Source organism: Microplitis mediator, chromosome 6, assembly GCF_029852145.1.
Source record: "Microplitis mediator isolate UGA2020A chromosome 6, iyMicMedi2.1, whole genome shotgun sequence".
Classification (NCBI taxonomy): Eukaryota; Metazoa; Arthropoda; class Insecta; order Hymenoptera; family Braconidae; genus Microplitis; species Microplitis mediator.
Genome location: NC_079974.1, coordinates 19,524,910 through 19,551,101, shown reverse-complemented (window position 1 = coordinate 19,551,101; position 26,192 = coordinate 19,524,910). Strand labels below are relative to the sequence as shown.

Sequence of the window (26,192 nt, the reverse complement as noted above, 5' to 3'; positions counted from 1 at the left end):
CCTCAGTAGATTACCAAGTTCAGTTGCTGTGTGAGTGTAAAAATGATCAATAAAATGATAATTTACTGTTATTAAAAAAATTTTATTTCTAATTATAATAATAAACTGTGCAATGTGTTTGGATTTAAATATAAATATACGGCAAACTTATGCATTTTTTGTTAAATTTCATATTAATAATTAATTGAGGTACTGAGAATATCTTTTTATAAATAAAAAAAAACTTAAATTGTAATTTTATTCATGTTTATTAATCATTATTTAAAAGTAAGATTATTTACATATAATACAAAGTGTGTGGAAAAATATTGTTACAATTTCTTTATAATGTCAATTTTAATTAGAAAATATTTCTATGTTGGACACAAAGTTTTGTAAATAAAAGAATATAAATTTATGGTAACAGTCGATAATTTTAAATATTTATGTGTTAATTACTAATTAAGGAAGGGCAGGGGGGCGAGTACTTAGAGAAGTAATAAGTTATCGAAGACTCAAGGAATCTTTTTGGTTTTAATGATATTCAAAATAAATAGAAAAAATCTTCAGTTGCCGTTAAAAAAACAAAAATTTCTGAATATTAAATAAATTTAATTAAATTAAATTTTTTTTATAAGTAATTTACATTAAGAAAAATTACATTTCACACTATCGTTGGATACAAAGGAAGAAAAAAAATTTTTAATAGTTTTTATCATAGAACAGAAGTAATAAATATTTTTCGACTAAGACTCGACTTTTGAGAAAATTTAAAAATAAAAATTCAAAATAATATTCAATTATTTTTACACAAGTGATTTTGAAATATTTGAAAACATTTTTTTTATAATTTTGGGGGTACCCCGTTTTGTCCACCCTATCCCCGCCCCCTACATCCACTTTAAATTGTGATTGAGTATTGTGAAGTAGATACAAATAAGTTGAAAAATTGTCATACTTTAGCGGTTCTGTTTAAAACAAAAAAAACATCAGGACCGATTTTTAATTATCATTTAATTTATTAATGCTCTTTGAGCAGTAAGTTTTGAATCGATACAATTTTAATTTTTTAACTGCTTTGGTAAGATTATGGCTCAATTCAAATGGATCCTGAATGCCCATAACTGCATCAGCACGAAAACCTTGGGCGTTTTTATGTTTTAACATATATTTTTTATAGGGCAACATTTCAACGGGCAGGTTTGTAAGACTAGCCGGTACAATAAAATCTACTTTTCTAATCGGACAGCCCAGAAGTGGGCAAAATATATTATTTCTATAATCAAAGCCTGCACACATTACAAAGAAACCTCGAAGAAGATTTTTAAAACTAGAATCGTCACTGATGTCTGACATATCTTCGGATACTCCTGTTTCCCAGCCTCTGATCATACATGAGTTTCCTTCAAGTTTTATTAAGTCCGCAACACTTGGTACGATAAATCTTGTTTGTAAGTAATAAATTACCATCCAAGCGATAGCATAACTACTTATTCCATCTTCACCACTTAAGTTACATATATTTATCCAGTCTTTTATAAATAAAATTAGTTTTCTGCATGTAGGATACTTGTCAACATACATTCTGAAATAAAAACAGACAATTGTTAATAAAAATTGAAATGGAATACAAGACCTGAATGGCTAATAAACGTAACTTACTTGATTAGTTTGGTATTTTCAGTTGTAAGACCACTCGAGAAAGATAAATCGCAGTCAATACCTGTAGGTCTATGTACCAATTTAATAATTGGGACTCTACAATCAGTAATTACGCTTTGAATTGTCCAAATGCTCTCATTTTGCTTCAATGAATGTTCGACTTCTTTCAAATAATATAAAATATCATCCGAACCAGCCCCCTTGTAATATAAATCATCTGTAAAATGAAATCAGTCGATTATTTCTTAATTACATCGATAGTTATTAATAAATAAATTTTAAATAAATATGTGTACTTACCACAATCAAGAAAAATATCAAGATCACTATTCATTGATCCCAATCCAGTGATCCGAGAACCATAAGGATGGATTTTGACATCAATGTAATTGCTAGTAGTATTTTTTAAGTCATCTAATAATAATTGTTCCTTCTTTCTCATTGTCTCTGCTACCTCATCCAACTCCTCTAATTTAGTTGTCATAACTTGGTCTGCATTAATCAGTAGTTCTTCAGCAGCAGTCGGCAATCGCGTTATAAGATAAGATGATCTGTCAGCATAATATTTATGAAATTGACAATTCGCGTGATAAGTAAATGAATTTTTAAATCCGTATAATAAAATTCCGCACGTTGAACAAAAATTGCATACAAAATTTTCTGTCGTAACAAATTTCGCGCACTTTTTCTGATGTGTCGATGAATTTAAATGTTTGTAAAATCTGTTTTCATGTTTAAATTGCTCACTGCAAACTACGCACCAATAACTTTGCGCATTATACCAACTGTATTCTAGTCTTAAGTTAAAATCACTGATAAATTGTCGCAAATTATTTTTTAATTTATTCATTTTATCTTTATGTTTAAATAGTTTTATGTGAATCTTCAAGGCGTCGATACTATTTGGAATAAGAAAAGGTTTTACGGGATCGCAGACGTAGCAGACAACATGTCGATTACTTTTATCTTCTATCATTTCACGTGCTAGATGTAAATCACTCAATTCATTTGGTACACTCTTGAACTTCATGTTATCTTGAACCATTTGCATTAAGAAATAGGAATGCTGGACACTACGAAAATGTTCGTAGACGATTCGGAGTGAAAATGTCACTTTTTCACGACACACCATGCAATAAATTTCTTCCTTATTGATGATACAAATTCTATTCAAACTTAACTGAATACTATGACACAGCTCTTCATCTATTTTATAAATATCAATTTCTTTTTCAATATCATTTTGATCACCATCTAAATCTTCAAATTTAATTTTGCGCCGTTTTTCATTTTGCGTTTTGCACTGCATTGTTTTTTCCAGTTTTTTACTGTTCATATACATCGAGTCATTTCTTGTTAACGGACGTTCTTTTCTTTCCGATATAGCATGCGGAATTACTTGGTCATTACCAATTTTGCCATCAGAGAAGTCCATTATAATTACAGAGTCAAGATTGACAAGAGATTTCAAATCTTTGATATCATCATCTGTAAATAATTTCCAAAAATGACTCGATAAATGCACATGTAACTCGACCCGAGATTCCAAACGTTTGCCACAAATATTACAATGTTCTGCAGATTTTTTCGCATCATTGTAGTGATAAATATTTTGTTGAAACGCGTTCGATGAAAATTCCTTTTTCTCTTTTGATTTAGCATGCAGTGGAATTAATGATTTACACTCAACTTCAGTCCTCGCTGATTCCCATGAAATAAATCTACAATTTGCTGACTGACTGCTTGTAGCTGGTGATGGATAATTGAATATTCTTTCTGGTGTCCACAAATTAGGTCTCGGTTCTACTGATGTCGCCGATGCAATCAAAATAGGTCTATGGTTTGGTATTCCAAAATTATTAAAATATTGGTAAAACACCTGTTCTGTTGCAATCACTGAAATCATTTTTCTATGAGAATTATTCACTTCACAATTTGAATCAGAAACTATTGAATGTTTTTCTTGTTTTAAATGACTTCGCGACTAGTTTGCCGGGAATGAGCACTCACTATTAAAAGAAATAAAACAAACACAGTATTTAAAAATATTAAAATTTGCTGACTGCAAAATAGTAGTATTTTAGACGAGTAAACTTTTAAACTCTGCTGCTCTGTACAAGTTCTAGTTACAGACTAAATTCAAATAGAAAAACTTGGAGGTCCTTTCTCAGAGATGTAATTAGATGTTCAAATTCGGAAGAGTGTGGGAGAAAGAAAAATGAGAAAACCGTAGGGGTAGGGGTTGTGATCAGAAGTTTCCGGGCATGAGTTAGAGCGGAGTAAGTGAATGGGACTGACGTAGAGTGGGAGTGGGGGTAATGGAAAGAGCATAAAGAGAGCAGGTAAGGACGAGATCATTAGGACCCTTCCCTTTGTCTAAATTAGTTTTATTGCAGGGATTAAAAATGCTTTCAAAGTAATGAGTAAAGTGATTTTAAATCAGGAAATTGAGAAATTTTATACATTGGCATTTAAACTTAAGTTCTGGACAATGAAGCTACTTTGGGCAATGTACTTAAGCACTGATTGCTTGGACATTAAGTAAAGTTTGTAATTTAAGTTAACCCTCATTAAAAATACTCATTGAAAAGTATTGAAAATCTTTCTCAATACTAAAATAGTTCCATATTTCGAGTTATGACTTGAATGGAAATAAATTAAAATAAATTCACATTTTCGAATCTTTCTGAATCTTTTTCAATAGCAAAATAGTTTCACATTTCGGGTCATGTATAGGATTGGAAAAAATTGAAACTAATTGAGAATATTTAATTTTTCTGAATCCTTCTCAATACTTGGAATTGGAAGGTATTGAAATGATGAAAGATTTGATTCTTTTGAATACCTTTGAATTCCATTGTAAGAATTAGAAAGTATTCAAATGATAGAAATTTAAATTCCATTTAATATTTTTCAGTCTCCGCATGGATTGAAAATAATTGAAATAATTTTCAATACTTTTCAATGAGTATCTTTAATCAGGGTAGGCAGATGATGTTAGCGCAATACAGCTGAGATAGTACTCAGACAAACAATTAATTTGGATCTATAACAATAATGTTTTCATATTTTTTTTCTTAATTCAAAACAAATAAAACACTTTTTTTTTGTTCGAAGCAGTAAATTCTCTTGCTCCAAAAATTATCTTTTGGTTTTTCAGCAAATCAACTGCTACTTTGTAAATATCGATAGTGAGACTCCACGGAAAAAATGAACTACACTTATCCAAAAAATTAAAGGAACAAGAAAATTTTATAAATTTTTTAGTGATTTTTGGAAGGCTGTATTTTCGTGAAAAATGATCGTATCGAAGAAACAAAAAAAGCAAATTGAAGCTTGAAATCTCTACTGTAAAGATCTTCCAGCAAAATAATTTTTTGAGCCACAGTTTTTGCGGAATCATAAGAAAAAAGTCGTGAAAAATTTTTTCCAAATTTTTTAGTTTTGTATTTTAGGTCTACGGGGCCGGGAAATTTTTTTTCGAAAAAACCAATTCATGGCTCGTTTAGGAAATTTAATCAGCTATAATTTGATTTTTTTGTTTTTCTGTACGACAGTTTGCTGTTAAGATATCAGCCTTCAAATGAAAAAGGATCCTTTTGTCTTTGATTATCGATATCTCAGCAACTAATGGTCGCACAGTAATTTGAAGGACAGTTTGAGAAACTTGAATAAATTCCCTACAAGCTCCATTTTCGATTTAAAAAAAAAAAATTTTTATCCTTAACATCAATTTGAAAACCCACAAAAAATGGCCATTTTCTGATTTTTTAGTCAACTCATCGCTACTTTGCAAATATTGATGGAAAGGTCAATGTTGCCAGGTGACTTTACAGCTTAATGTACCCCCAAAAACCCTGGGAATTTTCAGATTGATCCATTGAACCGTTTTTCCGATCCAATTGCTCAAAATTTTGTAAAACAACTAAAGGAACAAGTTTTGTTCCTTAAATTGTGAAATCGTTATCAAAATGAAAAAATTAATTTTTTTCGAATTTTCTTTCATTTTTGTCTTAGTTATTCAGTAAATGTAAGGTAAAGAGAAAAAAAAAAAATTTTCCAAAAACGAGATAAAACAAGAATTTCTTTACGTTTTACTCCGGGAGGTTTTTTTTTTGTTTTTTGGAAAATTTTTTTTTTTCTGTTTACCTTAATTTTAATTATAATTAATTTCTGTTTTATTGTAAATTTTGTTTTGTTATTAATTCGAAATAATGTTAAATTCAAAAATTTTTGATAAGTTAAACTAATAATTTTTTTTCTATTATTAATTCATTCATTATTTTTTTCCTCCTGTCCGGCCCTCTGTAACTTCGTTTCTGTTGATAAAAGGAAAAAAATGGAGATAGACAAGTTTGTAGAGAATTAAATTTCCTATAGGATAGTCGAAAGCAAAATTGAAAAAAAAATTTTCTTTTTGTAGTTATTTTAAAAATTAAAAAAAAAATTTTTACAATGTTATTTAAATGGGAAAAGAGACCCCCCTTTGCGCCAGCTCAAATTTTGAGATATTGAGCTCAAACTTTAGGAGAATTTTTTTTTTTATATTGAAGAAACTTTTGAGATACGTTTAATCGAAAAAAAAAAAATAAAAACTTATTTTGACACAGTCGAATAATGATAAAGTGATCAGTAAATACCATCATTCTAAATAGTAATTTTTTCATTTATGATTAAAACGTGAATAATTACAGGATATGAGTGTGAATGTAGCAGACGTCAGACAAATTTAAAATTAGAAATAAAATTGAGTCAATAATTGATCAAATAAAATTAAAAAAAAATGCGTATTTAAAAAATTTTAGAATTAATAAGTGCATTTTTCAAAAATATTATTTTTTAAATTATTTACTCGATTTATTTATAATTTAAAATTCGTCTGACGACTGCTACATTCACACTCATTTACAGGATACGTATGAGAATTTATTGTCTATGTAAGAAAAATTACTATTCGAACTTTAAAAATCGTAACTGATATTTAGAAAATTTACGACACGTATTATAAAATTTATTATTTGGAATGTTAAAATTTCCCATATTAACACCCAGGTTCCGGGTTATAATTTCAAACACTAATTTTTAAAGTTAATTTTTTTCTTGTGATGTTGCCAGGTTTTTTTTCAGTTTTACGTGTCCTTAATAACCCTGTGAATTTTCAAATTGAAAAAAATTTTTTTTTTTTTACAATTATGCATTAGTATTTCTACTCAGTAAATGTAAAATAAAAAGAAAAAAATTCTGATAAGATAAATTAGGGTAATAAAAATATCTTTTCGTGATTAATAACAACTTATATCGTAATTTCATTTATGTTTATTAATCATTAATTAAAATTAAGTTTATTTACGTATAATATAAACTGAGTAAAAAAATACTGTAACAAATACTTAACAATTGTCAATTTTAATTACGAAATATTTGAATGTAAGGCACTAAGTTATGTAAATAAAAAAATATAAATTTATGGTAACATTTAATTATCTTAAATATTAATGAATTAATTATTAATTACCCGCTTTAAATTGTAATTGACTACTGTGAATACGCACAAGATAAAAATTCCCATACTTCAGAGGTTCTGGTTCAAACAAAAAAACCATCAGAACCGATTTTTAATTATTATTTAATTCATCAGCACTCATTGAGCAGTAAGTTCTGAATCGAAGCATCGTAGATTTTTTAACAGACTTTGTTAGATTGTTGCTTAAATCGAATGGATCCTGAATACCCATCATTGAATCCGTGTGAAAATATTTAACGGATTTATTATTTTGAATGTAATTTACGTAAGGCAACATTTCGATTGGTAGATTTTTAAGACTAGCAGGTACAATAAAATCTAGTTTTCTAATCGGACGACCCAGAAGTGGGCAAAATATATTATTTCTGTAATCAAAGCCTGCGCACATTGTAAAGAATCCGTTAAGAAGATTTCTAAAGCTATAATTATTACTGATGTCCGACAGTGTAAAATCTTTAGATACTCCAGTTTCCCAGCTGCCTACAACACTTGATTTCCCTTCAAGTTTTATTAAGTCCGCAACACTTGGTAAGATAAACTTTGTTTGTAAGTAATAAATTACCATCCAAGCGATAGCATAACTACTTATTCCATCTTCGCCACTTAAGTTGCATATATTTATCCAGTCTTTTATAAATAAAATTATTTTTTTGCATAGAGGATACTTATCAAGATACATTCTGAAATAAAAACAGACAATGGTTAATAAAAATTGAAATAGATTGAAAGACTTGAATGACTGATAAACGTAACTTACTTGATTAGTTTGGTATTTTCAGTTGTAAGGCCACTCGTGAAAGATAAATCGCAGTCGATACCTGTAGGTTGATGTACCAATTTAATAATTGGGACTCTACAATCAGTAACTACTCTTTGAATTGTCCAAATGCTCTCATTTTTCTTCAATGAATGTTCGACTTCTTTCAAATAATATGAAATATCATCCGAAACAGTTCCCTTGTAATATAAATCATCTGTAAAATGAAATCGGTCGATTATTTCTTAATTACATCGATAGTTATTAATAAATGAATTTAAAATAAATATGTGTACTTACCACAATCAAGAAAAATATCAAGATCACTATTCTTTGATCCTAATCCAGTGATCCGAGAACCAAAAGGATGGATTTTGACATCAATGTAATCGTTAGTAGTATTTTTTAAGTCATCTAACAATAATTGTTCATTCTTTCTCATTGTCTCTGCTTCCTCATCCAACTCCTCTAATTTAATTGTCATAACTTGATCTGCATTAATCAGCAGTTTTTCAGCAGCAGTTGGTAATCGTGTTATAAGATAAAATGATTTGTCAGCATAATATTTATGGAATCGACAATTCGCGTGATAAGTAAATGTATTTTTAAATCCGTAGAATAATATGCCGCACGTTGGACAAATATCACATACAAAATTCTCTGACTTGACAAATTTCGCGCACTTCTTCTGATGTGTCGATGAATCTAGATGTTTGTAAAATCTTTTTTCATGTTTAAATTGCACACTGCAAACTACGCACCAGTACCTTTGCGCCTTATACCAACTGTATTCCAGTCTTGAGTTGAAATCACTGATAAATTTTCGCAAATTATTCTTTAACTTATTTTTCTCATCTCGATGTCTGCGTTGATTTATATGATCCTCTATAGCATCTGTTTTGTTCGGAATAACTACATGTTTAACAGAATCGCAGGCGTAGCAGACAACATGTCGGTCACTTTTGTCTACCATCATCTCTCCTGCTAAATGTAGATCACTAAATTCATTCGGTAGACCCTCGAACTTCATATGGTCTTGGACCATTTGCATCAGGAAATACGAGTGCTCGACACTGCGAAAGTGTTCATAGACAATCTGCAGTGAAAATGGCACTTTTTTACGGCATACCATACAGTAAATTTTATCCTTAGTGATGATACAGATTCTGTTTAAACTTAACTGAAGACTGTAACTCAACTCTTCATCCATTTTATAAATATCCATCTTCTTTGGTGCTTCACTATCATAAATATCCACATGTTTTAACTGGATTCTATTTCTTTTTTGATTGGGTTGATATTCATCGTTTTTTAGAGGGATTTCATCTGCTTCATTATTTACCCACAACTTTTTCTCCTTCTTATTGTTCTTCTTTCTCTTCTTCTTATCCTTATCAACAGGTTCATCATTTAACGACAATTTTTTATAATCTGATTTTTCCATTTTTAATTTCTTATCATTAAGTAGAACTTCTCTTCTCTCTGACGCGATACTTGGTATCACTTGGCCAAAAGTTTTACTCTTATTAAGATTAACAATAACGCTAGAGTTCAAATTGCCAAGAGCTATCAAGTCATTAATAGTTTTATTTGTAAATAGCTGCCAAAAATGACTTGATAAATGGACGTGCAAAATATTACGAGACAATTTTGGTTCCCGACAAACGTGGCAACGTAAGAAACCATTTTTTGTGTCATTATAATTATAAATTTCGCGTGACAATACATTCGAAGTGTTTTTGGTGTTTTTTGAAGACGTCGACTTAGAGACAGATTTGCTTTCAGTTCCCACAGATTTTTTATCAGAAACTGATAGTATTTGGGGCAATTTTGTCGTTTGTTTCACTGGTGATGGAATTTTAAATTGTCTATGTGATCTTTTATGCTTCCTACCACTGATATGTTCATGGAGATTTGATGGTTTAAAAAAATTGCAACATGAAAAACAATTAACTTTTTCAAAATCTGTTGGAAAAATGTTATTTTTTACAGCTTTCTCATAACTTTTTTTTTTTAATGTAGTACTGACAATATTCATATCTTTTCTCTGAAAAATTATTTTTTTCTGGTGATTTTTATCATCTATATGTTTCATTATTTCTTTTTCCGACGATGTAATATTACATAAATTACAAAAATAATCACTTTCATTTACTAAAATATAATTATTAAGATATTTAAGAAACTGTTCACTCGATTTCGGTAACGAACTGGTCTCTTTTTCTTCTTTAACTGGAGTAATTATTACTGATTTATTATTATTACTATTATTAGAAATCACAGGCGATTGAGGTAGAACTGTTACCTGTTTTAAAAATACTGTAGTATCAGGTACAAGTTCTTGTTTTTTCTTATGCTCATTACTATCAACATGTCCTTCTATCTCTCTAATTGATACAAAAATACTTTTACATCCAAAACATTTAAATTCCGAGATATTAAAGCCAAAAATTCCATTTCTTACGCATAATTCGCTATAATAAAAATTACTTTTATTTTTCTTTATAATTTTTATGTCTAGGTGTTGCTTTTTAACGAGACTTTGGTGACCTTCAGTACTCATATGTTTAATTACTGCATCAGAAGATGAACAATTGACAAAACACAAATGACAGTAGTAATCTTTAAGACGTTTTTCTATAAAATTTTCAAAATACATTGAAAAATTTTTTTTTGATTCTGGTAAAAATTTCACAACTGAACTATTTTTGCTTGTACTCTTAATAGGATCTAACATTTTTATTTTAGAACATGTGATTGTTTGATTACCTTTATGTTGGCGACCACTGATATGTTCTTCAGCACAAATGTATCCTGAAATTGACCGATCGCAAGACAAACATTTAAATGCCAGTGGATTTAATTGAAAAATATTATTTCGCACAAGCAGTTCATAAAAATTTGGCGTAGGCAAGACTTTTAGCTGGGCAATATTTTGCTTTTCTTTTTTTTCTTTCAGACGATTCTTGTGTTCAAGTTCATTTATATGTGACAGCATTAAAACAGACGAGAAAAATTTTTTTTCACATAAATTGCAATAGTAATTATTGTCACATATGAAAATATTATTTTCAAAATATTTCAAGAACTGACTTTCCTGCTCAGATATCAATGCGAATTTCTTCATGTTATCAATTTGTGTAAAAACTTCGATACTATCTTTGGTAATTTTTTTATCGTTGATTGAAGATATTGATGCACTAGTCAGATTAGTTTTAGGTTCTTTGTTATAAGGAGGAGCTGCTGTGTCAAGTTGAGGCTGAGGTAAGACTGTCTTTTGTTCTATCGATGTTTCAACTGAAGCTAGTCCGAGTTTGAGTTTGTGATTTTTAATGCCGGTATGTAATTCTGCGTCTTTTGTTGACGGAAAAATAATTCCACATGTAAAACACTTTAGCTCATTGGGACTGAACTGATAAATACTATTTCTGACGAACAGTTCATAGAAATATAACATGGGTCCACTCTCCGTTTTTGTGATGAAATTTGAAATTAAATTTCGCTTTGACACAAGATTACAGTGATTAAATTCTTGTATGTGTTTTTTTACTCCAAGTAATGATAAATTACTGTGACACAAGTGACAGTAATAATTATCACGACGTTTTTCGATAAAATTTTTGAAGTATCTGACAAAGTCGACTGTGGATTCAGATAAAATTGACTGCTTACTCGTGACGGACGGCAACGCATTTATTTTTGTAGAGGTAAGCATAAATTTATGATTATCTCTATGCAGCTGACCTCCAATATGTTGCTCTGCACATTTTTTCGCTGTAATAGAACACCGACACGTAAAACATTGCAATGCTATAGGATCAAGTTGGAAAATATTATTACTAATTAGAAGTTCAATAAAATTTGGAAGATACGGAACTTGATCTCCGACGATCTCTTGTTTTTTTGTTAAAAGGTTCTTGTGATTCGCTGCATTTAAATGTGACAATATCGAAGATGACGATGAAAACTTTATCTTGCATAAATTACAAAAATAATCCTCGTTGTATACAAAAATATAATTTTTAAAATATTTAATTATCTGATCTTCTAACTCATACTCTGGTGTCACTTTTTTATTTGAAATGACATTTTGTTTAATGGGAGTAATCTTGTCTATTATTAAATCTACTGATATTGACTTGCTCTTAGACAATTGAATATCAGTGATTACTGATTTATGATTAGAGATAAGTTTAGATTGAGGTGGAATTGTCTCTTGTTTTATTTTTGCTTCAATAGAAGAAATTTTTAGTTCAAGTTTAGTCTTGTGTGTTTTATCATTGATATGTTCTCCAATACGTTGGTTTGATTCAAGAAGACATTCACATTCAAAGCATTTTAAAGATGAAAATCCATCTTGGAATACTCCAGTTCTGACGCAGAGCTCACAAAAATATAATGTCGATTTAATTATACTTGGAATTTTCTCTCTTTTACGCGCTACAAGATTTTTATGAGCTACATCTTCCAAATGTGTCGTTACATAAGACGATGATAAATGAATTTTACATAAATAACAGTAATAATAATTGCAATGTTTTAAAATATAATTTTCGAAGTACTTTACAAAATGATCTTTTGTTTCTGGCAATGATGGAAGTATCTGCTGATCAGCTCTGATTGAAACTGCTGTGTCATCAATGCTAAAAAGTTTATTACAATTTTTCTTATGCTTAAGCCCGTTGATATGACTTTCAACGTTATTGTATGGAAGAACAGGGCATTTACATGTATAACAATATACTGATAAACAATCATTTTGAAAAATGTTACTTTTAATTAATAACTCACAAAAATTCGGCGTATTTACGAGTTCAGCGAAAATATTTTCATCTTTGACTTTCTTTTTAAAACGTTCCTGATGAACTGGATCATTAATATGTATCATTATTGATGATGAAAACTTTATTTCACATAAATTACAAAAACAATCCTCGCTGTACACGAAAATATAATTTTTAAAGCAGGTAATTATCTGACTTTCTAACTCATACACTGGTGTAACTTTTTTATTTGAAATGACATTTTGTTTAATGGGAGTAATCTTGTCTATTATTAAATCTGCTGATATAGACTTGCTCTTAGACAATTGAATATCAGTGATTACTGATTTATGATTAGAGATAAGTTCAGATTGAGGTGGAATTGTCTCTTGTTTTATTTTTGCTTCAATAGAAGAAATTTTTAGTTCAAGTTTAGTCTTGTGTGTTTTATCATTGATATGTTCTCCAATACGTTGGTTTGATTCAAGAAGACATTCACATTCAAAGCATTTTAAAGATGACAATCCATCTTGGAATACTCCAGTTCTGACGCAGAGTTCACAAAAATATAATGTCGGTTTAATTATACTTGGAATTTTCTCTCTTTTACGCGTTACAAGATTTTTATGAGCTACGTCTTCTAAATGTGTCGTTAAATAAGATGATGATAAATGAATTTTACATAAATAACAGTAATAATAATTGCTATGTTTTAAAATATAATTTTCAAAGTACTTTACAAAATGATCTTTTGTTTCTGGCAATGATGGAAGTATCTGCTGATCAGCTCTGATTGAAACTGCTTTGTCATCAATGCTAAAAAGTTCTTTACAATGTGTCTTATGCTTAAGCCCGTTGATGTGACTTTCAACGTTATTGGATCCATGAACATCACATTTACATGTATGACAATAGAATGATGAACAATCATTTTGAAAAATGTTACTTTTAATTAATAACTCACAAAAATTCGGCGTATTTACGAGTTCAGCGAAAATATTTTCATCTTTGACTTTCTTTTTAAAACGTTTCTGATGAACTGAATCATTAATATGCATCATTATTGATGAAGAAAAATTTTTTTTACATAAATTGCAAAAACAATAACGACTATTAAGAATAAGAACACGATTTTTAAATGTCTCGATATACTGGTTTTCTAATTCTAATAAAGATGATTTATTATCCGCAAGATTGTTTCCCTCAGATTCTTCATCAATTTTATTTTTCACCTTAACGACAGATTTATTTTCAGTACTTTTTATTTTTTTAGCTTCTGATAATTGATACTGCAGTAGATAATGACGATGCCAATAGACATCATCAATACGCTTTGGAATTTTATTTTTTATCGGAGGTAGAGATTTTTTTGATTTAATAGACGTTGAGGAATGATCTCCATCACAAATATCATCACTAATAAGATAATCTCTAGTATTGAAATGAGAAGAGTAACCTGAACTGGTAGATGCACAAGATTCTGAATTAGAATTAGAAGTGCCACCAACACAATTGCCAGTGTCAGCAGATTCAGATATTTTTAATTCAGCAAAGAGGGAATTTATTGATTTTTTTAAAAGAACCATTTTATCGACTTTTTTGCTAGACAAATTGTTCTTATGAATTTCATCAGCAATATGTTTCTCAGCAGTATTATATTGACCAATAGTAATATTACACACCAAGCATTGCAATTGGGAAAATTCATACGGAAAAATGCAATTAGTGACTAATTTTTTACAAAAATCTGGTGACAAAGCAGATCCATTGATGTTTTCTTCTCCGAAATAATCTTTCAAACATTTTTTATGCAATTCCTGATCGATGTGTGTCAGTAATGAATCCCAATTTTTATATTTCCTAGCGCATACGCGACAGTAATACATTCCGTTGATTGGTTTTATGAAATTTTTGAAGTATAAAACAAATTTTTCAGCTGGTTTGTGCCACGTAATCAACTGATGTTTTTTATTTGCATGTTTTTCGACAGAACCTTTGGGAATAAAATTTTTGCATAACTTACATTTCATAAAATCACCCGGAGAATCTTCAAAATAAATACTAAAATAATGTAATCTTGACACATGGCCAGAGCTCATTTTATGGTCTAGCCATTTCTCTTTGACAGAACATATATAGCACATTAATATTTTGTTATCATCTTTCTTGGAATTGCCAGTAATTAACTGAGGATATTTTTGAACTGACATCATCTCCATATTTATTTGCTATTCTGTTAATAAATAGTCGAAAAAAATTACACTCAATTTTTAAATAAAAAATATTTTTAATGATTTTGAATTATTTAAAAACAATCAAATAAAAAAAAAATATTTAAAAAATTGCACCTATAGTTTTTGAAATTTTCTACAAGTGCATATTTTTCGTTTGTATTTTTTTGTAATTGATTTGTTGTAAAAAAAATACGAAAATTGTTAATGGTCTGTTAACTTCAAAATCATTATTTAAAAAATTTAAAATTTTACTTACTATTAGACATTCAAAATTAAGCGATGAAGAGTCAACTTAAAACTCGGGATTATTTTACTTTGACAATGAATTTTATAAATACTTAATACTGATAATTTGCGTTTAAAAGAAAAGTAATTGAGCATTTTTTTATTATCCGAGAGTGACTCAGAGATATGGGAAGTCCGGTTCTCGGTAATTCGCACACATTTGAATTTTAGCGTTTTTTATCAGTCTTCAACACTGATATAAAACGGCGGATTAACCTTGACGTATATGTTTGTTTTCTTTCGCGACCGCGTGTATGTGAAACCGTTGAAAGTAAATACCACTAAAATATTTAGGGCTGGTTTTCATGAGTATGAATGTAGCAGACGTGAAACACTTTTATAAATTTTAAATAAATAAATTAAAATAATGTAATTGAAACAAATGCGCGTACTGATTTTTCATTTATCTAAATACGAATTTTGTTTTTATTCTGCTTACAATTTGTTTATTTATTGGAAAATTTTAAAAAATGACACTTGTCAGTTGCTTTCACACTCATTGGTTTTCAATGGGTGCATTCGGAAATGCCCTGGCTCTGTCTCTTGCTGTATAGCAACACTTGGCTAGAGCTAGGGCTAGAACATTTCCGAATGCATCTACAAACAAATTTTAATAAAATTGTTAAATTTCAATTTTGAAATTTCGCGCCAAGTTGGCGCTACTGCGCGTTGCTGTGTTCAACGTTCAAATTTTTGCTAAAGTGGAAGTGGGAGATTGAGTCGCAAGTCGATTGCTTCGTATCAACTGGCGGTCCAATAGCGGCAGTCCGTAGCTTCGACAATGGCGGTAGTAGTCTAGATCTTTTTTTACGTTTGAATCGAAACACAATATTAAAGTGGCGTCTTGTAAAATTGTGCAGTAATTGTAAAATTTAACTTTTATTAATTTAAATTGTGTAAAGTGATGTAGTTAAGTGTTGAGTGTTCAGTGCTAGTGTAAAGTGTTGCTGATGGCTGATGTTGATGGAAGATGCCTTCCTAGTTCCTGAGCAAACTCATCTAGCATCGTCTGGTGGGAAATAGCAGTTAAGTGACGTTTTTTAGCTGCAATACACTTGGAGCAATTTAATTCAAATCTCCAAGTGTATTAGGACACCCTTCTGCATATTATTTCTCCGCCAAGGTTTGTTCAAACACTTGCGTGTTTTTTTTTTCTAATAATTAAAATATTCAATCAAATTCTGCCGCCATTTTATTTTAACGTACGAATTTTAATTTGCCTCCAATGTTTAATTAATTATTTTTCAAATATTTTAATTTACCGCGCAAGTAATAATAATAATTAATAAATTAATTACTTTGGGTGCATTCCGAAATGCTCTAGCTCTAGCCAATCGTATCTTGCTATCGTTATATGGCAACGATTGGCTAGAGCTAGAGCTAGAGCTCACAGCAGCTCACAACACAAAAGTGGCTTTCTGAGATATCGAACCTACACCAAATTTTTTTTCGCGGTGATCGATTGGCCTTCGATTGACTCAAAGAGTTCAAAAACAGCGGGAAGTTTTAGGGCTGGCCCGCAGGGCCAACCGGGGCTTCAGTATTATTTCAATTTTTTAAATATGAAAATGGCCGAATTTTTTAAAAGAAAAACTTAAGATTTCGTGAAGAGATTAAACTCGATTTCTTATCATTTATTACAAGTATTATTTGTAATATAAAATACATGTGTGTGTAAATACACATAAATTTGTATTTTTCATCGTGCAACTAAATACTTTATTTCGAACTTTAGAAGAAAAATTTATAGTCTTTAGAAAAATTTATTTATTTATCAATACATAATATCAATAATTTTATGTAAGCATATACAACTCTCACCTTCTAGAAAAATTAACATTAAATAAATATTATTTTAATTTAAGGCACCGTTGTCTTGTAAATCAAGCGGAACTGATAAAATAACATTTTTTAAAATTACAATAATATTAAATATGTTATGTTAATATTAAATATTAAATATTTGTTGTTAATTAACAACTATGAGTTTTCAAAAAAAAAAAAAAATATAAGGGCAGTATTATTAATTTAAGTTGCTGCCGTTAATAAAATATTTTTATATTTAAACTGCGTCATATATAAAAAAAGAAGTAAATCATAAAAAAAAAAGTAAATCATAAAACGTTATTTAATTTTTCGGCGCTTAATGAGCAAAGAGTTTTGAAACGATAGACGGTAGTTTTTTTGACAACTTTCGTAAGATTGTGACTTAAATCAAAGGGATCCTGAACGCCCATTACTGCATCCGATCGAAAATATTTTACATCTTTGTTTTCTTGAATATAATTTTTGTAATTCTTCATTTCGCCGGGCAGTTTTGTGAGCTTTCGCGGTACAATGAAATCTATTTTTCTTACCGGACGGCCCAGCAGTGGGCAAAAAATATTATTTCTATAATCAAAGCCGGCGCACATTATAAAGAAACCTTTAAGAAGATTTTTAAAACTGTAATTATTACTGATGTCTGATAGAGTAAAATCTCTAGATACTCCTGTCTCCCAGCCGCCGATCATAGATGACTTTCCTTCAAGTTTTATCAAATTCACAACATTTGGCAATATAAATTTTGTCTGTAAATAATAAATTACCATCCAAGCGATGGCATAACTACATATTCCATTTTCTCCATTAAGGTTACATATATTTGTCCAGTTTTTTATAAATAAAATTAGTTTCCTGCACAGCGGATACTTGTCAAGGTATGCTCTGAAATAAAAACAAATAATAATCAATAACTATTTGAAAAAAAAAAAAAAAAAATTTAATATGTAAATAATAGGGATGTGCAAATAATTCGAATTTACGAATTATTCGTAAGTTTTCGAATAATCCCAAAATTTTTTTTTCTAACGACTTAAAATTGTAATATTTTTTCCAATAGTTAAAATTTTTGTCGGAAGTAAATAGAACTCAAATACGAATCTACGAAAAAATTAATTTTGGTTTTTTTAAAAACTAAGCTCTCAATTAAATATAATATTGAATATTTTAAATGAAAACTGATCAGAATTTTCTCGATTTAATTCGAGTAATTTGAAAAGTTACAAACAATTCAAAAACTCTCGGTTGATTATAAAATTTACGGATAATTCGGAAACTCGAATTATTTGATTCGTTTTGATTCGGACCCAATTCGCTCACCCCTAGTAAATAATTAATTAACTTTACTTACCTAACAAGTTTAGTATTTTCTACAGCAAGGCCATTAGTAAACGATATATCACAATCAATATTTGTAGGCTTATGTACGATTCTAATAATCGGAATTCGGCAACTCGCAATTACTTCTTTGATACTCCATACATTTTCATTCATTTTTAATGAGTGTTCAACTTCTTTCAAGAAAAATGATATGTCATCTGACACCGAACCCTTGTAATATAAATCATCTGAAAAGTAAATAATACTGAGCCCAACTCAATTTATTTTAATTAATTAATTAATTGGTACATAAACGTACCACAGTCGAGGAAAACATCAAGATCGCTATTGCTTGAACCTAATCCTGAAATTCGTGAACCAAATGGATGAATTTTAGCATCCACATAATCTTTTATTGTATTTTCCAAGTCATCCAACAGTAATTGTTCATTTTTTCTCATTTCGTCTACTCCCTCATTCAACTTCTCACATATATCCGATACAACTTCATCTGCTTTAATTAATAATTCTTCAGCACCGTCCGGTAGTTGTGATATGAAATGAATATTTTTATTGATGTTCAATTCATGAAGTTCACTTTCAAAATGACAACTAATCGTGTTTTTGCATTCATAAAAAATAATTCCACATGTAGGACAATATTGACATACAAGCTTTTCACGTTTAAATTTTTTCTCACATTTTTTTAAATGACTTTTGGAATTCAAATGTCTGTGAAATAATTTTTCAAACATGAATTGTTTACTACAGACAACACATCGATACCTCTGGACACTGAACCAATCGCACTCCAACCAGGAGTAAAAAGTATCAATAAAATGCCGTAAATTATTACTCAACTCAGCCCGTTTTTTCAGGTGGTTTTGAGAATTTACGTGCGTTTTTAAGGCGTCAATATTATTTGGAATAGCTACTGGTCGTAAAGGATCACAGGCGTAGCAGACGACATGTTGATCAGTTTTGTCTTCTATTAACTCCCGCGCCAGAGCAAGATCGCTCAGCTCATATGGAAATGCTTCAAATTTTTCGTGATCCTGGACCATTTGTGTAAGAAAGTACGCGTGCTCAATGCCTCGAAAATGTCCATAAATATTTTCCATTGAAAATAAAACATTTCGGCGGCAAATCATACAGTAAATATTGTCATTATTTACAATACAAATTCGATTGAAACTCAACTGAATACTATGACGTGTTTCTTCCTCCATTTTATAAACGTCATATTTTCTTTTATTTTCCCCAGTGTCAATATCCACCTTGGCCTTGTTGATCCTCGCGCATACATTTGTGGCTTTCCCATTTTTAAGTTTCTTCCGAGACAATCTTTCTTCTCTAAAATCAATTTTAGACGTACCCGGATTTTTTTTCCAAAATTTCTTGGGAAATTTCGACAGGTGCTCAGCTTGTGCATTTTTCATCTCTCTTATAGTTTCCGAAACCTCTTTATCAAAATCACCGTCAGTCTTTATTACTATTTTTACATTGGAGTGGAGGTTAACAAAGGAAACTAAGTCAATTTTTTCATTACCAATAAACAGCCGCCAGAGATGATTTGTCAAATGAACGTGGAGTTCAACCCGACATTTCAATCCGTCACGACAAATATAACAATATACCAGTTTTGATTTAGTATCATTGTACATGTATATATCCCGCGACAATACAAAAGAGTAGCTCTTTTTGTAAGAGACATCCACAGGGACAATTTTATTAATTTCAAAATACTCTTTCTCAATATTTATCTTATGATCAGAACTGTCAACATGTTCCTCGACATTAGTGTATAACAGGTCACACTTGCATATAAAACAGTACAATACATCGAGTCCTACTTGAAATATATTATTTTTAACGAGCAATTCGATAAAATCTAATGTCCAATCCGGAGAGTAGGTAATTTTATTGTCTAGCCTTTTTTGGCTTACGTGAATTGCATGATCCGGGTGGACGATGTGTTCGTAAACTTGTGAAGATGACAATTTTAATTGACAAAAGCTGCAGTAATAATTATCCTGTCGCATATTAATGTAATTAATAAAGTACAGGTATACGTCATTTATCGGGTTTAATGGAACGCTATCATTTACTGGAGATTCATGAAATGTTGGATGAGTTTCAGGTACTTGGCGATCGTGGATCAGTTGATCATCACGAGTGACATCAGATTGATGTAAATTCGTCTCGTATTCTGTCAGTGATTGACCAGACGGTTCACGATTGTCTTTGTGCGCTTGTCCATACAAATGTGAGTGTGCCTTTTTTAATTTGGTCATAATAACGTTACACACGTAGCATTTTAGTGCCTCGAATCCAGACTGGAAAATACTATTCCGTACAAATAATTCACTGTAGTAAAAAGTATTTTTGATTTTACTCTTCATTGGCGTGTCGAAATTGTTTTTTTCTAGGAGATTCTTATGATTTAAATTCGCAATATGCTTCATTACCGCAGACGATGTTGGGAAATTGACTTCGCATAGATGACAATAGTAGCCGTCGTTACGTTTGTCAATAAAATTTTCAAAATACTGTGCAAAATCTTTTTTGCATTCGGGTAAGACGAGTTTCATGTTCGGGTGAATTTTATCATTATCTATGATGGGAGTTGATGCGTTCAATTTAGCGATGCGCCTAGATTTAGCAATATGTTGTACACCATTAATATGATCTTCAGCAGAAATATATCCTGAAACTATGCGGTCACATACTAAGCACTTTAAAGTTCTAGGGTTTAACTGAAAAATGTCATTTCTGACAAGCAATTCATAGAAATTTGGCGTTGATACAAATTTATCTTCTTTAAAATTTATTTGTCTTCTTTTCTCAATCAAAAGATTCTTATGATTTGAATTATTTATATGAGCCGTTATTAACGACGATGAATAATATTTCCCACATAAATTACAAAAATAATCATCGCCGCTAATAACAATAAAATTTTTAAAGTATTCTATAAATTTATCTTCTAATTCATTAAGAGTTTTAGTTTTTTTACTTGCTGTAGATTCAATATTTTTATTACTTAGACTGTCGCTGTCATTATTCACATTTTTCGGTTTATCAGATACTGAATCAGGTTCGGAAGATTGGCTCTTAGGAATTGCCGACTCACTAGGATTTTTTTCAATTGACGATTCCATAGAATTTGATAATTTAATTGCAATCCCATGCTGACTTTCGATATGCGCGACAGCATTGTCACAGTTATCCAGAGTACATTCGCATGTAAAGCATTTTAAATTATCATTAGTAAATTTGAAAATATCATTTGTGACAAAAAGTTCACATAAGTTTGCTAACTGTGAAATTTCATCAGTATTTTGGGTTGTTTGTACTTCATTTAGATGATTACGATGAATTGGATCCTCTATATGTGTCATTACCAGAGAAGATGATGGTAAAATTTTGCTACACAAATGACAATTATAATTATCATCACGTTTTGAAACGTAATTTTCAAAGTACTTAAGAAACTGATCCTCTGACTCCACTGCAATCTCTTTCTTCAATACAACTTCACTAGTATTACTTTCAATTTTATTCTCTACTTTCGGTACAGATGAAATTTCATAACATGTTGGATGAGTTTCAGGTACTTGGCGATCGTAGATCCATTGATTATTATCACTAGTGACATCCGATTGATGTAAATTCGTCTTGTGTTCTGCCAATGATCGACTAGACGGTTCGCAATTGTCTTTGTGTGCTTGTCCATACAAATGTGAGTGTGCGTTTTTGAACTTGGTTATAATAACGTTACACGCGAAGCATTTTAGTGCCTCGAATCGACACTGGAAAACACGATTCCGTACAAATAATTCACTGTAGTAAAAAGTATTTATGATTCTACTCTTCATTGGCGAGTCGAAATTGTTTGTTTCTAGGAGATTCTTATGATTTAAATTCGCAATATGCGTCATTACCGCAGAAGATGTTGAAAAATTGACTTCGCACAGATGACAATAGTAGCCGTCGTTACGTTTGTCAATAAAATTTTCAAAATACTGTGCAAAATCTTTTTTGCATTCGGGTAAGACGAGTTTCATGTTCGGGTGAATTTTATTATTATTTGTGATGGAAGTTGATGCGTTCAGTTTAGCGATACGTCTAGATTTAGTAATATGTTGCACACCATTAATATGATCTTCAGCAGAAGGAAATTCTGAAACTAAGCGATCACATACGAAGCACTTTAAATTTCTAGGGTTTAACTGAAAAATGTCATTTCTGACAAGTAATTCATAGAAATTTGGCGTTGATACAAATTTATGTTCTTTAAAATTTATTTGTCTTCTTTTCTCAGTCAAAAGATTTTTATGATTTGAATTATTTATATGAGCCATTATTAACGACGATGAATAATATTTCCCACATAAATTACAAAAATAATCATCGCCGCTAATAACAATAAAATTTTTAAAGTATTCTATAAATTCATCTTCTAGTTCATTTAGAGTTTTAGTTTTTTTACTTGCTGTAGATTCAATATCTTTATTAATTAGACTTTCGCTTTCATTATTCACATTATTCACATTTTTCGGTTCACCAGATACTAAATCAGGTTCGGAAAATTTGCTCTTAGGAATTGCTGACTCACTAGGATTTTTTGCAATTGACGATTCCATAGAATTTGATAATTTAATTGCAATCCCATGCTGACTTTCAATATGCGCGACAGCATTGTCACAGTTATCGAGAGTACATTCGCATGTAAAGCATTTAAATTTATCATTAGTAAATTTAAAAATATCATTTGTGACAAAAAGTTCACATAAGTCTGCTAACTGTGAAATTTCATCAGCAATTTGGGTCGTTTGTACTTCACTCAGATGATTACGATGAATTGGATCCTCTATATGTGTCATTACCAGAGAAGCTGATGATAAAATTTTGCTACACAAATGACAATTATAATTATCATCACGTTTTGAAACGTAATTTTCAAAATACTTAAGAAACTGATCCTCTGAATCCACTGCAATCTCTTCCTTCAAAACAACTTCACTAGTATTACTTTCAATTTTATTCTCCACTTGAGGTACAGATGAATTTCCCGCTCCCGTCAGAATATTTTTTTTTCTAGATAAATAATTTGAAATTTTTTGTTCAATACATTCTTTACGATGTCGTTTACCGTTCAAATGTTCCTCTACTTCAGGGTAAGTCATCTTAGCTTTGCATAAAAAGCATTTAACTATTTTTAGTCTCATTGGAAATATATAATTATTGACAAATATTTCATACGCTTTTAGATTATAATTTTCTATAACAAAAATTTCATTTTGTTCATAAGTTTTTTTTCTCAATGAACCATGGCGCGACTCATTCATGTGTGCGGCCGCAAGACTTTCAGAAGCAAAGTTTTTTTTACATAAATAGCAGTAAAAATCATTGATGCGGTGTCCAATGAAATTTCTAAAGTAATTTAAAAATTTACTTTCATCTGACGCAGAAAACCCAATATTTTTATCACAAATTGCAATACTATCAGTAGGACCAGGTGCTAAACTTGTGCTATCAAATATTTGGGATACGTTCTTATCAAACCTCGTTTTAAACAAGTTTGAGATCCGTGAATAATTAGTTCTTAAATTACTAAGATGATGGTTACTGGCAATGTGTTGCTCGGCAGTTTCATATCCATCGAAAAATTCAGTGCACGACCAACATTTAAATTGCGTTGAATTAAATGAAAAAATATTATTCTTTAATAATTTTTGGCAACGAGGTGATGATAAATTTGATTCGTAAATATTTTCTCCTCTTAAATAATTCTTTAAACTTTTCATATGCGGTCCCGTGGTGATGTGTAGTGACACTTGATTCTTTTTTTTTAAATTTTTGTTGCATAAATTACAGTAATAAGAATCATTATCCTGCCAAATATAATTTTCAAAATATAAAATGAACCTATCGGCTGATCTATGTTCTGATGTTGATAGAACTTTGGCTGCATGTTTGAAACGTCGTCTAGATCTTCGTATTTTACCATACTCACTATTGTCTTCTGTCAAATTATCAAAACACTGAGAATATTTTTGTTTTGACATTTTCAGTTTTATTTCTAAAAAAATAAAAAAAGTATAAGTCAATTAAAAAAACAAACCCGCAAAAATAACGTTACCTTTTTAATATTTTTAAATGACAATATTTGAAACGTCAAAAGTTGCTTTGACTGTTGACAGCAAATAAAAATTTTAATAATTAAAATGTGTAAATTAATAAAATTATCGTATCAAAATGTAAACAAAAAGATGATTGTTTAGCTGCTGTCATTAATTGTTGAGATGTCAACTTACGAGTTTTAATTAACAAAAAAATAATTATCCAATTTTTTATTATCAAATAATAATTCAGAGGTATGGGATATCTTGAATGTATTTCTCATACATTTATATTTAAACATTTTATTATTTATTATCTTTTACACTGTCAGAGGTTAGAAAACGAAGAGAATTTTCAACGTTTTCTGGAATTATTACAGAAAGTTAAGTTTCTATTTTTTAATTCTGATTAGAAATTCTTTTTAAATTATTGTTTATTTTTTAAGCGCAACAATGATAATTATTGTTTATTATTCATTTATTTTAGTGTAATTAAGATGGGAGATCTTTTGCCTCAATCTCTTTTTTGTCGTCACGTGTGTAAACTGTTTGAGGCGCCAAACTGCAGTGAAAATGATATATTTCAAATTTGATGTACTTACCGATTGGTTGATGCGTAAGTACAGATTTAAATAATTATTTCAAGTACAACTCTAAGTTTTGTTTGAATTTAATTAAAAGTATTGCAAACTATAATTAAATTTTTATGATACAAAAGTTAGTTATTACTAACCATATAAATTATATATAAAATCTATACCCAGAGTAATACCATATAAATTATATATAAAATCTATACCCAGAGTAATACCATATAAATTATATATAACATCTATACCCTGAGTAATACCATATAAATTATATATAAAATCTATACCCTGAGTAATACCATATAAATTATATATAAAATCTATACCCTGAGTAATACCATATAAATTATATATAAAATCTATACCCTGAGTAATACCATATAAATTATATATAAAATCTATACCCTGAGTAATACCATATAAATTATATATAAAATCTATACCCTGAGTAATACCATATAAATTATATATAAAATCTATACCCTGAGTAATACCATATAAATTATATATAAAATCTATACCCTGAGTAATACCATATAAATTATATATAAAATCTATACCCTGAGTAATACCATATAAATTATATATAAAATCTATACCCAGAGTAATACCATATAAATTATATATAAAATCTATACCCAGAGTAATACCATATAAATTATATATAAAATCTATACCCTGAGTAATACCATATAAATTATATATAAAATCTATACCCTGAGTAATACCATATAAATTATATATAAAATCTATACCCAGAGTAATACCATATAAATTATATATAAAATCTATACCCAGAGTAATACCATATAAATTATATATAAAATCTATACCCAGAGTAATACCATATAAATTATATATAAAATCTATACCCAGAGTAATACCATATAAATTATATATAAAATCTATACCCAGAGTAATACCATATAAATTATATATAAAATCTATACCCTGAGTAATACCATATAAATTATATATAAAATCTATACCCTGAGTAATACCATATAAATTATATATAAAATCTATACCCTGAGTAATACCATATAAATTATATATAAAATCTATACCCAGAGTAATACCATATAAATTATATATAAAATCTATACCCAGAGTAATACCATATAAATTATAT

General features: G+C 29.6%; 2 protein-coding genes across 2 annotated transcripts; both read right to left on the bottom strand.

Annotated features, from left to right (window-relative positions):
* Positions 1–286: 286 nt before the first annotated feature.
* On the bottom strand, positions 287–15,524 carry LOC130670566 (uncharacterized). Its single transcript, XM_057473982.1, has 7 exons — positions 15,176–15,524; positions 8,223–14,918; positions 7,923–8,139; positions 7,266–7,845; positions 1,942–3,625; positions 1,642–1,858; positions 287–1,564 (listed from the first exon to the last, which is right to left on the bottom strand). The coding sequence occupies exons 2-7, from the start codon at positions 14,902–14,904 to the stop codon at positions 982–984; spliced, it is 9,963 nt and encodes a 3,320-aa protein (XP_057329965.1). The 5' UTR covers positions 14,905–14,918; positions 15,176–15,524; the 3' UTR covers positions 287–981.
* A 1,507-nt stretch (positions 15,525–17,031) lies between these two features.
* Positions 17,032–25,020, bottom strand: LOC130669838 (uncharacterized). Its single transcript, XM_057472946.1, has 4 exons — positions 24,491–25,020; positions 18,665–24,430; positions 18,377–18,593; positions 17,032–17,910 (listed from the first exon to the last, which is right to left on the bottom strand). Exons 2-4 carry the CDS (start codon positions 24,414–24,416, stop codon positions 17,319–17,321), a joined length of 6,561 nt encoding a protein of 2,186 aa, XP_057328929.1. The 5' UTR covers positions 24,417–24,430; positions 24,491–25,020; the 3' UTR covers positions 17,032–17,318.
* Between the last annotated feature and the right edge of the window lie 1,172 nt (positions 25,021–26,192).